Here is a 15859-nt window from a genome sequence, read left to right as displayed (position 1 = left end):
GATTACAAGTTAATTATTTGATTTAAATTGTAAATTTATTATCGGGAGCTTCGCTTTTAGCCCCGCTAAATCTATATATTAACAGTGTTAATACGTGTGGTCACCTATTGCGTAATCCTTAAAGTGGCCGTGAACATAAAGGATTTGTATGGGAATTCAGGAAAAAGATTCAAGAAGATAAATACTCGTTAGAATTTTCAATCAAATCCACCTTACCTTATTTATTTTGCTTGTTTTTGCTTGCTGTGTGGTTATTTTCCCGATCCACTGAATGTGTTTTATTGAAAATTCTAGTAAGTATTTATCTTTTGTAATCTATTACCTGAATTCCCATACAAATCCTTTATGTTCACGGCCATTTTATTCATTACGCAATATGACACCAATCGTACCAATAAACAAAAAGCAAGCGCTCTGACACTCAAAGGCGGTCGACAAACTTGATCTTAACCGGTTGATCTGGAACAGTGAGCAGCTTGTGGCGCAAATCCAGTGGCTCATGATGATACGCTAAACGGAACCTCTGAAGTAACTGCAACAAAAAGAAATAGAACAGGTTAGAGATACACTCATTGTTGTTTGTTGTTTTTTGTAGCCTTCGGTCCACGGTCAAAAAGCCCCCAACATAACCAGTTTCATCTTCTATGGTTGAAAAAAAAAAACAGTGTAAAGACTAATTAAAAACACTTCATTAAAAACTGAACCACTGGATAATACAGTTTTAGAGCTCTGATTGGCTTAGCCATCACGGTATATGAGCCATTCGTAAAATCCAACTAGTGGTCTATTATCAATGCTGCGTTCTGATTGGTTGAGCTACTACTAGGCTATATGTTAAAGCCCCTTAGTAGCGAAAAGCGCGGGCTTTTTGGCGGCAAATTAAAAAAAGGATTAAAGTCTAGCTTTAACTAGCTAAAAGTTTTTTAGTCTCGATATTTTTGAGCAACTAGTTGGATTTTACTAAAACAATTATTCCTCTCGCACTCATGGCCTCTGAGTCTATAGTCCATTTGGCCTTCGGCCTCATGGGCTATTGAGTCAGAGCCCATTCGGGCTAGAGGAATAATTGTTAATTATGCCATGCTCTCCAAATACGGTAACTGAACGGATCTGCTCAAAATTAAAAACAAGCTGAGTATCGGTTGGTTTTTGTTTTCTTTTGTTGTGTTTTGTATTGGTTTTTAGTTGTTTTTTTAAATAGTCTTTTATTTACAAATCGGTTCCTTTTACAAATGCAGTTCGGAAGAATTCTCGATATTTTGTGGGCGTTTTTAATAAAACAATTATTCCACTCGCGCTTGTTTGATATGAGACTATTATCAGCCAACTCCTATCCAACGCGCACTCGTGGAGTAATTGTTAAATATACTTCGGAGTACTAACCTTGCAAACAAACACGTACATCTCAAGTTCAGCCACACGACTTACTACAGATATACAGAAAAAGAAAATATTCAGCAAGCGTGATAGTCAAGGTGTTTGCATTGGTTGTTGGCCAAGAACTAACTAGGCGTTTTCATAAACCTAGGCAAAGTCAAAAGGACGAGGATACTATATTCTTATTGACCAAACAACCTTGGTGGATACGGGATTTATTATATGGCAAAGGAAGGGGATTTCGAGCAGGAAAGATCTGCTGTTCTAATAAACAACCAGAACTTCGTTTTCCAGTTTACGAAAATCAGCCATAAGTGGTTGTGCTGAAGTCAGTAACTCTTACCGTAATGATGAAAACAACGACTCATTTTCATAAAAAGACTTCATATTCTTTGTCTATGCTCGACACAAACCAAAGCTTAAACGTGTTTAAAAGCTGTTTAGTTAAACAAGGTTTTAAAAAATTTCTTTCCCTCATAGAGACTGCCCAATCAATTTTTTCAACGACAAATTGTGCGAAATGGAAATTTACCTGAAATAGTCTCGGAAAAATCACGAATTTTCAATTTGTTCAACCTGGTTTAACTAAACATGTTTTGTTGGTGTGAATGAGGCTTACGGATAAAAACATGGCCATGATCAGTCGCGTGATAGGAACAACTGCAAATTTTATTTCATGAGACCCAAGGGTATTCTGGGAAGTTGTCTTGTTCTGTCTGCGCCCAAAATGCGACTACTGTGACTGAAAACTTACAAAACACCCATTCTTCACTGGCAGTCCTTGCCAAAGTTACAGCATATGTAAGCTACTGGCAGTGTGGGTGCGACAAAGAAGCTATCCCTCTTCGTCGTACCAGAGCCCAGAGCCGTAGCTAGCAAGGGGGGCAGCTGCCCCCCGCCCCTGGAACCGTTGAACCAAACACATCAAGTCTTTTGATGGATTTGTTTTCTTTAGACTCAGTTATTTTGATTATGGTGACTTGCAATTGTTTGCCATTTTCATATTCGAGGTCGATTTTTCGGAGACATATCTCATGACAAGTGCGGAGTTCAATCCACACAGGACCTTTTTGGTACACCAACATGGCCGCCTAACCTCGTCCCCAGGGTCTTCTCGCTTTCCAATATGACGGCGGCGCCATATTGGAAAGCGAGAAGACCCTCGGGACGAGGTTGTATTTTATTGTTTTCTACACCAGTATGACTGCCGTGACCTCGTTTGAAAAACATCAATATTCTCGGTTATCACTTTGGTAGAACATTTATTTGGCTATGTAAGCAATGTGGTTAACATAAGCCAAAGGCGACGTTCTTGACAAGACGTCACCTCGACCTACTTTCCTTTCGTAAACGGTCGTTGCCATTTTTAAAGTTCAATGCCACATTGGTAACCAAGACTTTAGTCATGATAGATGTAATATATTCCCTGGATTAAGATAAAATAAGGCAAATCAGTAATACGTGTTTGAATAGCCTTAGAAAGAACGATGTTGAAGCCCAAGTTGAATTTACGTGTAAAGCTATGGAGAGGGCTAGATTCACCTGTTATTGATGTATCACTTGAGAAAGGCAGTTTGCTAGTTTATGTACTTAAATTTTTCGGAATTTTTGCGGCTCGGTGTGGAAGTGTAGTGGTAAGGGAGAGAGATTACGATACGAAACGTACGGGCTCAACCCTGGGTTATGATCTTCTTTCTTTTTAATAGAAACACTATCAAAAACAGGTCAAAAATTTTCCAAGTGTCTTAAAATGGCAGCGACGGTTACTGTTTACAAAAGGAAAATTTGGTCGCCTCGACAGAATAGCTTCTCTTCTTACCGACGCGCATGCGTGGTCCAAATCCGAACTGCAAGTGCGAAAAGGGATGGACCTCTTTACTTTCTCTAAGCCAGCGCTCTGGTTTGAAGTCCAAAGGATCTTTGAAGTACTTGTCTGAGCGAGTTGTGGCGTAAAACTCCAATACTACCAAAGTCTTTAGAGTTAATAGACCAATTTCGATATATTAATATTCGGCTCCTTGGCTTAAGAGTATAAAACAAAAGAAATCCAGAAATGAAACTCAGAATTGTTTCTTGGCTTTATTTACCCAAGCCTGGGCGCCAACTGTGAATTTTAATAGATTGAAACTGGAATATTTACAACAGTGAGTGAAGAGATATTTTACTTAAATTAGCCAGAGGAGATTAGCCCTCATTTCCCACTTACTAAGGTGTGGCATCTTAGATCTAGAACGGTTTTAAGATGACGAAATATTGTTTGTTTATATTTTGTTTATATTTGTTTGTTTGTTTGATTGATTGGTTGTTTGTTTTGCGGTGGAGGGAGATAGTCAGCCAAGACAGATTCAAAAAACCCTCACTTTCAAAATGAGACCAAGTGCAGAACCTTGCTTGTGAACATGAGTTTTATTTGCATGAGAATGAAACATCACTTCCATATCAAAAGCTGAGCACTTAACCTCGTTTTGATACAGAGGCCTGAGGGAGCTCGGAAATGGTCTGTTTCTATGTGAGTGCAATTCTTTTATGCATGTGAATCCCAAGGGCCCGTTGTCTGAAAGTTTCGCCTGAAAAGCTGCTGTTTTTACATTCAAGATCGAGGTTTCAAAACTGATTTTGCAGATAACACAAATTATGGTACCGATCGCGAGTCTTTCGAGAAAGGTGCCCAAGTGCCAAGTTGTTTAACGCTTTAACAGTGGGTTGCATATCCCCTTTAATGCCCTTCCCCATACCCAACATTATTTTCCTGTAGAGTTATGAAGAAGATATTAAATTAACTAATTTCATCAGGAAGCACCACCAATAATATATTTTTGATGATATTTGATATTGAAACTCCAAATGTTGTCCCACCTAAAACGTTTTAATGCATTTCCATCCCTGCCATCCGAGGCAACAGACAACAGGAAACAGTTTCGACGCCAACACAACGTGTAGTCTTAAATAATAAAATTGTGCCTTTTTTTGGAATTCAATTGATGCGAAGACACGCCTTAGCTTACTAAAAATATAGCAAATAGCATGATGAAGCCCCTTTAACCCTTTAAGCCCTAAGAGTGATCAGCATCAAATTTCTCCTTATAATATCAATGCTTTGTTAAACAGTGGTCATGAGAATAACGGACATGATCACCCAAGATGAATTTGCTTGATATTTTATCAACTTCTCCCCACAACGTCTGTAGGAAATGAATAGTGGCGACAAAAGAGAATTCATAGTTTGATCTTAGGGTTTAAAGCGTTAATTTATACACTTATCGTCTTCCGAACAAATTCGACCCAGAAATTTGTCTACCGGCACAGAATCCAGACCCAAGGTAGAAGCAATGCACAGATTGCTTAACAACCTCGGCTCCACGCCCTCCTGTTACCATAGCAACTAAGAAAGCACTTAGGAAATTAAAGTGGCTCTTGTTACTTACGTTTGCGGGAACATTGTATCCAGATAAAACAACATCTTCTTCCAAAATCCTTGACATGACTGGGAAAGTTGGGTTTAACCTTGAATGTACAGAAGCAAAATGTTGAAGTCGAACCGCGGCACCAAGAGGATAAAGGCACTCGATGGAGTGCCCAATAAAGCTACCTTCATATCGAGCCAACAGATCGTGTAAACTTTGGGTACGGTGTGACTGTTTACCCATAAATTGGATTTCAGGACCACTTGTGCTAGAGCGTAACTTTTTGGGGAATAAGGTAAATCCTAAATGCTCTCGGTTTTTGGTCGTCTCAGATTTAAAAGGAATAACACACAAACTGCGGTTACAAACATCAGAAATAACAAACGCATTGTATAAGTGACTTTTATAATATCGAACTTGACGTTTCGTGTGTTTCAACGTACATCTTCAGAAGTGACTGTTAACATACCTTTAAGCTTAATTCTTCTAATAAGTAAATGGCAGGCATGCATCTGGCACCAAACGAAACAAGAGATCAACTGCAATTTAGCCGGGTGTTAGCACTGCTGCATTCGGTTGTAATGCACTGCGTATGCAACTTTTCAAGAAGCCTTTGCATAGCCAGTGCAGTTCGTGCACAGAAAAAAAGAGGCTTGCATGGGGTGTTACCCCAAACGGTACTGAGTCGAACATTAATTATGGTATCTTTCACAGTGACCTATTGAGAAGAGAAGTGTGACGTCACAAAAATTAAATTTGTGAAATTATGGCATAGGTTGGCATATCCAGAAAGAACAAGATGCAAAATGTCCACTTCGTAAAAACCCGCCTGTTATTTTGTTACTGCAAATTGGTGGGAAGATATAAGCACCGTTATGTTTAGATGACTCCATCCAAATCCTCGTAAAAATAGCTCGGATCCCAACGCTTGCGATCTAGGCCCATTTTCGAAGGATTTAAATGGAGTCATCACAACATAACGGAAGTGGACATTTTTCTACTCGTTCTTTCAGGATATGCCAACCTATACCATAATTTCACAAATTTAGCTTTTGTGACGTCATTACTTCTTTTCTCTATTGAAGCTTATAGAGTGTTTTCACATGACGTCAAGGCGGCCATATTGGTGTCCCAAAACAATGAAACGGCGGCCATGTTGGTGTCCCAAACCAATCCTGTTGGAGTTCAACTCCTTTCTTATGCAAACGCTTTCTTGACAACACTCTATTGAGTTAACCACATATGGTCAAGCAATAAGCGTTTACCTCATGGACTCCTTGAGACACGCTTTGAGATAGCGTAGTTTGGCAAGGTGCGACGGTAAGACGTCATCATCCTTCCCCAAAACACTTTGTATCTCTTGGTAGAGGTTTTCTTGAACTTCAGGAAATCGTGCCAAATTATACAGCCACCAGAGAGTAGCAGATGACGTCTATAGAAAAGGAGTTAACAGGAGTCATGTTTTGTTTCAATATTTAATTCACTTCGATTTGTAGCAGTTTGTTCAAGTTAGAAAAGAGGAGTAAATGAAAATACTTTATCCATAAATTATTAATTATGATCAATTATTAATTATTATTAATTATTGCTTACCGTGTCGACGCCTGCAAACACAACATCAATTGCAAGTGCGTTGACCTCCTCGGGAGTGTTGTCTTCCTTCATCAGCAAATATGTCAACAGTGGTACAACTACATGGAGAGAAGACCGTTTACAGTACTCCAATTACCAGTAAAATTGTCGAGATCCAGCGCTTGTATAAATTGCAACTGGCGGCCATTTTGGTTTGATGTACCCTGAGGGCGGGCATCGGGGCTTACATCTCAGCTTGTCTAAACCATCCTCTCTGCCCCCTCGATAAATTTGATACTTTTCCCAGTCTAGACTGCTTGCAGTCCGTCTTTTCTCTTAAAATCCGTCTTGTTCTTATCTCAGCCAGCGCGATTGCAAACCACGACGTTATGTAACAATAACGGATTGGGACCAGACGAGAAAAGACAGACTGCGGACTCCTTTGTAGTAAACAAATCCTCCGTCAGCCCTGAAACGGAGTAACCTATTGGTCAATTTTACAGCTGTGGACAGATCATTGACTGGTCTGTGGGGGGGATCGATGGAAGCGATAAAAATAGTCACGCGTCACAACTAACTACGAACAATTACGAACCTGGCGGTAATCCGGTGCTTGTAAACTAAAACGTTTAAGGATATCTTACAGAAGGAATTTTGTATAGTACACAATAACCAGCCTCTATATTCACACACCTTGAGCGTCGGCGAGATCAATTCCTTTCTCAGTCATTTGTTTCACTTCCATCATCTTCTTTTCAACAAACCTCTGTCCAATATCCAGGATAGTGTCATAATTCTTAGAGAACTTTTTATACTTTGGCGTGTCGATATACTTCAAAGCCACTCGGTTAAGTATACTGTATAACAGCTGTTGGCTAAGTTCGAAAAAGTCGTTGACGGCCTTTGTAAAATCTAGTGCTTCCTGAGGGGGTGTGTCTTCATACAATCCAAACCGACTATCAAATGCCACTGTTCCAATACCTAGAGAAATAAAAATAACGATGATAATGATGATGGTCGAAGTAATTGTGGTGGTGGTAGCGCCATCGACGACGACAACGATGACGATGATTGCGATGACGGTGACGATGTTGATGACGATGACGACGACGATGATGATGATCATGATGATGGTAGAGGTAATTGTGGTGGTGGTGGCGGTGGCGACAACGACGACGACGATGATGATGATAATGAAGATATATTTTTGTACTTTATGAATTTTTGGGTCGTAGATCTTTTATAGATCCGATGTGCTGTAATTTTTGCATGGTTTTGTCCATGTTCTTTAGGTTGGTTTTGGCCAACTTTTTATTTTCTCTGCCAGACATCAACTTGACACTTGGACTCTTGCCCCCAGAAGACACGTGGTATGACGCGATTCTGTGTGTGTTAGGAGTTCTGGGTCAGGGCTAAAATCAGAGTGCGCGGATATTTTTTCATCAGAGCCTGATGTCTGGTTGTTACGCCATAATGACGAGCTCCAAGGAGGGCGAAACAGCTGTCTATGGCTACAATCCCGCTCTGTTTTGGGTTCTTTCGGTGTCGTGTTGATGTTTTGCAGAGTTAATTTTCACGTAGTACGATCCGCATTGCAGTATTATGCTTGCAGAATTTAATGTCTACATAGTAATGATTGTTGTTATTATTATTATTATTATTATTATTATTATTATTATTATTATTATGACATTAATGACGACGATGATGCGGATGATGATGATGATGATGATGATGATGATGATAGTAGAGGTAATTGTGATGGTGGTGGCGACAACGACGACGACAACAATGATGATGATGATGACGATGATGATGATGACAATGAAGATTAATAATGATTGTAATCATTACTATGATATTGATGATGATGACGACGACGACGACGATGATGATGATGATGATGATGATGATGATGATGATGATGAACACTTGATATTCATTCAAGACCATTCAAATGTCGTCCATTGCACTTACATTGCCAAAATTAGCTCACCTTCCAAGGACCATCGATTCACCTCTTTTTCTAAGTCGGGCATATAATCATTTTGCTCAGAAGCGTCGTACAATTTAGCTAACCTCGCCACAGCATCCTTGCTTACAGCGTTAAAGTTAGCAATATTTTCCTTGACAATTTTTGGGCGCATCATTTTGGGGGCAATTTTTTGCCGCACTCTGTTCCACTCTTCCCCGTCTCTGTTAAAAACAAAAGTAGAGCAATGAAGATTACAGTCAAACCCCGTTAATACGGACACCGAGGGGGCCAAAGTCCCGGTGGGGGATTCCGCATATGAAAGGGGTGGGGATGCTCGTCGTCTCGCTTAGGGGTGTAAATTTCGGATTTTGGTCTCACTTAGGGTGTTATGGGCAAAACGCCATCATATTTAGCCTTGAAGGTCTCCTTTAGGGTTCCACGCGAAAAAATATAAAAATATATTATATTGTCTGTGTTTTAAAATGGTCTCTTTTAGGGGTCAAAAAAAGCTTGGGCCACGCCCAGATCGGTTTAGGGGTTGAATTCAAAATTTCCGATGAGCATCCCCACCCCTTTGATATGCGGAGTCCTCCCCCGGGACTAAAGTGTCCGTAATAACGGGGTGTCTGTAATAAAATGGCTTCCTTTGCCCAGCGACAGAGCAGACTGACCGTAATAATGAGTTGTCCGTATTAAGTGGGTGTCCGTAAAGCGAAGTTTGACTGTTGACCGTACTTTTATTTCAAAGGACCACCTCTGGAGGTGGACCACTTTGACTGGAAAATTTCAGTGAAATTTTCACCTTGGCCGAACCGTTCCATGTACGTTTGGACTGAAATTTCCGGGAATTTTGCATAATTAGGCTGATTTAGCAACAGAACGGGAACGCCAGTTGACGACGGAACGCGCAAATCAAACAACTGGCTTGACCAATCGCAGAGCTTCAAATTGGGAACCGGAAGTAGCGTTTAGTCCTTTCCGCGCGCTTTCCCGTCGTCAACTGACGTTCTCTTCCTGTTGCTAAATCAGCCTAGCCTACAGATCAGCCTATTATATAATGGAACGCACCCCTAGTCTTAATCTTGATCGTAAACGACGGATTCGTAAGCGGAATAAGAACGCTGTTTTCACTAGGTCGTAAAGTTCTACACTTCTGATTTATGACTCCGACTCTAGTGAAAACAAAACTTTACGGTTTACCTTACTGCAGAGAAAAATAAACAATACGACAAACACATTTTACCTGCGCTATATTTTGTGTTCTTGCACCTTTTCGAAGCAGTCTGAGATGATGGCGATGATTATTCATGTTTTCGCAGGCTAATTCATGAGTGACTCGTGCAGCAATTTTTTTCTTTGTTCGTGACTAGTTCAAGACCCCCTCTGGGCCCTACTCGATAAATTTGCATATTATCATGATTGTGAAGTCAGTTAAGTTCACCCGAGTACAGCGAACAAGGCAGAAGAAAGTATCCTAAGATTAATATTATTGCATCACATCCTTGATGATCTTCAATATCAAATATTTTGTATTGCTATTTTTGTTTATATAAACATTGACAAACAGCTTCAGTCTGTTTTCTCTGTAGAACGAGTCAACGAGGAATATTCATGCTAATGCTTTACTTTTACACACGCCAATATAATAGTATATTTCGAGTATTCGAAAAAGTAAAGCTGCAGAGGACTTAAAAAATGTGTGGGTGAAACAAGATGGCGATTTCTAAGAAATATTAGATCATATTTTGGTAAATCTTCAAAAATTAGCTGGGTTTAAACTAACCCGGAATTGCGTGACTTGCCTCGGCAAACACGCCCATTAGGGGCGACGTATTTGTCGTAAGGCGTAAATGTCTCGTTAATCATATTAATATATATATATATAAATATATTTATTATATACATGAAAGTAGAGTTTACTCACAGTAAAATTAGGCCTGGAAAATAGTTCCTCCGTTTGCGATACTCAAACCAAATATCTAGCTGCAACCTCCTCGGATATTTTCCTTCCGCACGGAAAACTTTCTCGATATCTTCTGGTTCGATAACATGCACAGTGGTTTTGGGACTCAACAGCACGCTTTCTTTGTAAATAGGTCCAAGTTCTTCGAAAAGGCGCTCAAAAAGTTTGTATCCTTTGGCAAAGCGCTCGGTTTTCGTGAAAAGATCGTGCATGAGCTTCCAGCCATTAGGTTCTGGAATGTCTTCGAAAGCACGTACTCCATCGAACAGCCTTGAGTCTGTACTCCGGGACCTCCAGTGCAGCAATAGAAGTTTGAGATACTGTGTTCTGTGACAAGCGATTCTCGAGGAAAACATTGTGTCTAGGAGGTTATGACCGTACCTGGCTGGTACTGACTGGCTTTTGACATCCAGTCTTCGTAAAAAAACATCACTGGCCTGCGTGGCAAGCGTTTCCGCGCGAGTTCGTCGAGGAAAGTTGAGACGATAGCAAAAAGAGAAATAAACGGGGAGAGGGAGGGGAGAGAAGGAAACACAGGCATCCCATCATACAAAAGGGTTCCCAGCAGTGACGTCACTGTAGCAGCAGAAATACACAGGGTCAGAAAAAACAACCCCAGAACGCTAAAAATAACAACAATTACAAACAAACAAACAAAAAATAATTATGTCCACAAATACACTGGAAAAATGGCACAAGTAAGTGCGTTTTATTTATTTTCTTCATATGTGTAAATGAAGCAACCACTGCTGATTGCATATTTGCTGAAAGGTGGTCTTTTATGTCTAAATCATAAATTATATCTGTTTTTCTGTTTGGATCACCATAACTTTTCCCGGCGCAAAATAATGATTTAATTTTTCATGTCCAGACTTAATACCTAAATATGTACGTTCCACCTGTTACCTTTTATCTTCTTTGTTTTGCTGCTGCTTTTGACTAATAATATATAAGTACTACTCATTGTTCAGTAATTTATTTTTTTCACGATATTTTCAAAGTGAGCCCTCTCGATGAGTTTTTATTACTCTTAGGTCAGCTCTCGCTTGTAGCATTTGTTGAAAAAAATAATAAAGAAAGAAAATAAAAAGAAATTCGCCAGCAAGGAATCAGGTCGATTTAGCGAGGGATTGGGAGCCATGGGCATAAAAGACGAAAACAATACTGAACTTTAACCCACTTCTCAATCTCGTTCCAGCGTCTCATCTGCGCAGGCGTGAACAAATACAGTAATAAGTATCGACAGGAGCCTCCTGGTATCGATCCGAAAGAAACTAAGATTTCATTTTCACGGAGGATTCAGTTTTCTTTCGGCAAATTAGGACGTACAGAATTACGGAGAAGCTGCATGATGCATTGAGGTTCTTTTTATGTAACTATTCTTCAGAAGCGGTTCAAAATGTCGGTTATTTATGCACAGATTGAAATCCCGACCCCACTCAGCTGTTTCGGACTTGCGTTGTCAAAAACGTTTCAGGATATGCGGTTTTCTTCGACGTCAATCAAACCGTTACCATAGCTTCCAATCCTTGCCTGTCAGATAAATAACGACTGGAAGCTGCAAAATTAAGTGTTGGCGGGGACGTATCAATTCGTTTTCGCCCTCCCATATCTGTGTTTCTTCTGGATTTGGAAGCTCTATAGGAACAATTTCACCGTGGGAATCTCAACTTTTAAAATTTCATTGTAAATTTACCTTACAAAGTCAAATTCATTCGTATAATACAAGAAACTCGTGTAAATTTCGTCTGCCTTTCTGTCGTACTCGAACCAAACAATTTTCCGTTTTTTATCAAGGACCTAAATTTTACAACACCTTAAACACCAACATCATCAACGCTTCCTCACCTTTCTCCTTTAAAAGAGCACTTAAGGCATTTATTTGTAATAATTATTAGTATACTCCAACAAAAATTTTGGGAAAAAGCCTTTTAATATTCAACATTTGTAAACTTCCGTAATATTGATTAGTTTAATTTTTCACTTCATATTATGTTGTATCCGTCGCCGTAATTTTTATACTATCTTCGAAAAATTGTAATTGAGGAGGCCTAATTAACATAAGCTCTATAGTTTCTTTTAGGCCTCCTCGCCATCTCTTCCTACATTTTTTTCTTTTGGCATCTTTTTGGAATTATCGTAATCGTGTGGCAAATAAATAAAATACCTAAAAAATACCTAAAAATACCTAAACTTGCCATGTTTTAGTAAGAAGGTAAAAAAATCGAGAGCTAAAAGACCAAACACGTGAAAACACGCGAACTCTGAAGTTCAAAAGCAACGAGCTTTGAAACACAGAAAGATACAAAACGGATCGAAAACAGGCAGTCACCATTCACAAAGGTATGACCCTTTGAACACGTTGAAGTAAACTACTGTTTCTTAAGAGGTCCGCCTGAGTCTGCGTTTTTTTGCCGTAGATCAAAGCACAGGCGCAGTCGTTTTTCAGCCCTGCCCTACTTCGGTATGATTTCATTTAGAACTGAATACATGATCGGAACTAATTTTTTCAATATCGCCTGCAAAAAGCTAAAAATTGCACAAATTGCTCAAGTTAATCAACTCTTTTTACCTTTGCAATTAAGGTTTGCCTACACGGGGACGGTCCGCCAGAAAGGGGTACCTGTTTTAGAGGCTTCAGGTATAAGAAAGGGTAGGGATTTTACTAATTGAAGTATATGAAAGGGTAGACGTCATTTCGGCCTGAAATATGATATAAAAGGGCTACAGAAGGATTTTATAGCTGTGGAAAAGTCGAGAAAATGTTCTGGTTCCGTAATTGACCAGGGCTCATATTTAAGAAATTTTACATACAACGCATTTACAGCAGTTTAAATTTGTCAATGGAAGGTATACGAAAGGGTTCCCTTTTCTATCCAAAATGGTAAATTAAAAGGGTAATGGTTTGGACCTCGGGGGGGAGCCTCCCTGTATAGGACTTTGTTGAGTACCCTCCCTCCCCACCCACACACACACACACACGATACGGCCACGGTTTCTATGGAAACGGGGAAAATGTCAACATGGTGTCATGTAGCCAGGAGTCGATTGCGGCTTTTTTGTCAGCAAAGATTGGCCTATAGTCTACCATTCCAAGTTCATATCAGCTTTACTCCACATGTATTTTCCTCCCCGCTTAATAAACATCTTCTCATCAAATCCGCTGGCGTTGATGGCGTTCTCCACTCCGACATCCAGCAGGGATTTTGACGGAACTTTAGCACCTGTTCGGCAGTCCAGGAAACGCATCTACATCAAAGACAAGGAGAATTTTTTAGTTGTATGCCACCGAATCGTCAAGTGTAAGGGAATCCAAGACAGTCTTGGATTCTGAATTCCACACCGTGGATTCCGGATTCTAGGTACTGGATTCGGACAGTGGAAGTTGGATTCCGGATTCTAATCGTTAGCGGGATTCCCGATTCCTTGAGTTGTATTCCGGATTCCACAAGCCAAAATTTCCCAGATTCCGGAATCCGGATTCCCTTGCATGGGGCGAACTGAACTACGAAAATACCTTATTTCCCTAAGGGATCGTGGAGAGAGGGAAATGTGCGCGCCCGCGTGAAAATGCAACCCGCGAGAGCGACAACACGCTTGTACGTAGAAGAAAGGCAGATGGCTGCAGTACTTTTATTTATTTATTTTTTTCAAGCAAAGGAGCGCCCCCTGCCACCCCTTGATTTTGAAACGGTAAGGATATCCCAAAGAAAGTCTCTTTTCCATTTGCAAAACATAGATTTCCTTAGAAATGATTGCGTTTTCTTCGAATGGCTTCACGCGATGTAGTCAGCTTAAGAATCATCTGTACTTGCGATACACACGGCTGCTGGGATGCTCACCATGAGGCCAAAAATGCCCAAAATTTTGAATGGAAGGTTAACGGTAAGGCTCAGTTTTCGGAGATTCCTCACTAAAATAGAGGAATTCGTTTTGAGGTAGTCGTTCCATTCCGGCTTATACGAACCAAGTGGAATATTTGCAACGGTCTTGGATTCTGGATTCACACCTTGGGGATTCCGAGACTTGAGCCCCCCACCAAAAAAAACCAAACCAATTATAGAAATATGACCAGAAAGCCTCTCGGAGTCGTTTTAGAATTTTAATTTAATACATCGAACTTAGGCCCTGTTGTAATTTCTTCATTAGATACAGCTGTTTTGAGAAAAGTTGTCGGAAAAGGTGTGCGCGACAATCCCGAAAAATATAGTGGGTGGTTGAGAGTTCACTGTTTTTCAAAGAAATTTGAAAAAATGGCAAGAGAGGCTACGGACGTAAGTTTGCGAGGGCTAAAGGGAAGCAACAAAAGTAGGTTCGACAGCTTCAGTGTCAGGGACAGTGCATTAATCATATCCTATATTACCTTTCAGCCACGCGCAAATTTATACTTACATATTCGTCCAGAATTAGATAGGAATTCTGCATCTGTAGATTTAATACGCGAATGATAAGTAAAATGCTTGTATAATATAATTGTTGTTCATTTGCGAATTGTCTCCATCTCCTTTTTTTTTCTCAAAAACATGGTTGATAAACCCTCTAAAACTTTTTAGAACATGCCAGTCAATATCAGATAAGAATGATATTTGTCTAGTGATTCTTTATTTTGTTTTGTACTTTGTTTGTTTGTTTGCTTTTTTTTATTTTTTATAAAAATGCGCATACTTTCGGGTCGCGAGTCCAGCGCCCTAACCAATCGGCCAAGCTGCCTCCTCAATCACGATCACGCGTTTCTGGGAACGAGAAGGACCGTGATGCCACGCAGACCAAGGGAAGCACGCACTCTTGACATCTTGCGTACTAAACATGTAATAACTAAATCACCTTTTCATTTGATTCCGGAACAAGGCATGCTAATTGTGAGTGTCTCTCTAAGAAGCCATTGAACTGCTCGTCAGAAATCACAAACTTTTCAGCATTTCTCAGGGCGTCTGAACCACAGTTTTCTCCTTCAATTAGTAGGCATTGGAATACCTATTGAAAGAGTCAAAACAAAGAAATATGAAAATATATCACCATTAATCAACAACAATAGTGAACATGCAAGTTCATATCGAATTACGTGCGTGCAGTAAATCGAGGGTAAAAGAAAACGTTTGCATGTGGAATCCGGAATCAGAGTTAGTTTGTCTTGTGGAGTCCGTAATCATGGGCTTTAGAATGGCGAAATTCAGCTCAAGGCGGAATGCCGCCAACGATGGGTATCTGGAATCCTAATTCCACTGACATGAAGTGCGCCATCTACTATCTGGAATCCGGAATCCACGGCTTGAAATCCAGAATCCAAGGGTGCTTTCCATTCAACCCAAGATTCCGGAAATTTTGGTTGGTACATCAAATGGAACGGACTAATTCGGTTTGGTCGACCAAAATGTTCGGGACCAGCTTTGAAGGTGGTCCACTTTGACCGGTCTAGTCATTTGGATCGGTTGGACCGAAATATCCCTTTCCGTTTGACAAAATTGTTCACGGCCTTAGTACCGATCTTTTGTATCCTCCTTACAAGAATAATTACCAAACGCCCGGTAGCTTGAGTCTGGTCTGTGCAACCGGAATGTACCGTTTCAT

The 15859-nt window shown here is 40.1% G+C and overlaps 2 protein-coding genes across 2 annotated transcripts in view; both read right to left on the bottom strand.

Annotated features, from left to right (window-relative positions):
- Window positions 1-421: 421 nt before the first annotated feature.
- LOC140922281 (1,25-dihydroxyvitamin D(3) 24-hydroxylase, mitochondrial-like) lies at window positions 422-10647 on the bottom strand. The gene is made up of 9 exons (XM_073372281.1): window positions 10253-10647; window positions 8350-8549; window positions 7047-7493; window positions 6375-6472; window positions 6047-6213; window positions 4803-4881; window positions 3197-3350; window positions 1384-1427; window positions 422-532 (listed from the first exon to the last, which is right to left on the bottom strand). The coding sequence occupies exons 1-9, from the start codon at window positions 10645-10647 to the stop codon at window positions 422-424; spliced, it is 1695 nt and encodes a 564-aa protein (XP_073228382.1).
- A 338-nt stretch (window positions 10648-10985) lies between these two features.
- LOC140923277 (S-adenosylmethionine-dependent nucleotide dehydratase RSAD2-like) overlaps window positions 10986-15859 on the bottom strand; it is an 11929-nt gene continuing 7055 nt past the window's right edge. The window contains exons 4-6 of the mRNA XM_073373365.1: window positions 15116-15265; window positions 14684-14716; window positions 10986-13540 (exon numbers count right to left, since the gene is read on the bottom strand). Coding sequence (XP_073229466.1) covers window positions 13376-13540; window positions 14684-14716; window positions 15116-15265 — 348 coding nt within the window. The 3' untranslated portion in view covers window positions 10986-13375. The remainder of the gene's footprint in view (window positions 13541-14683; window positions 14717-15115; window positions 15266-15859) is intronic.

Source organism: Porites lutea, chromosome 13 (genome assembly GCF_958299795.1).
Source record: "Porites lutea chromosome 13, jaPorLute2.1, whole genome shotgun sequence".
Lineage (NCBI taxonomy): Eukaryota > Metazoa > Cnidaria > Anthozoa > Scleractinia > Poritidae > Porites > Porites lutea.
The sequence above is the reverse complement of the archived record's forward strand: the minus strand, read 5'-3'. Positions and strand labels throughout refer to the sequence as shown.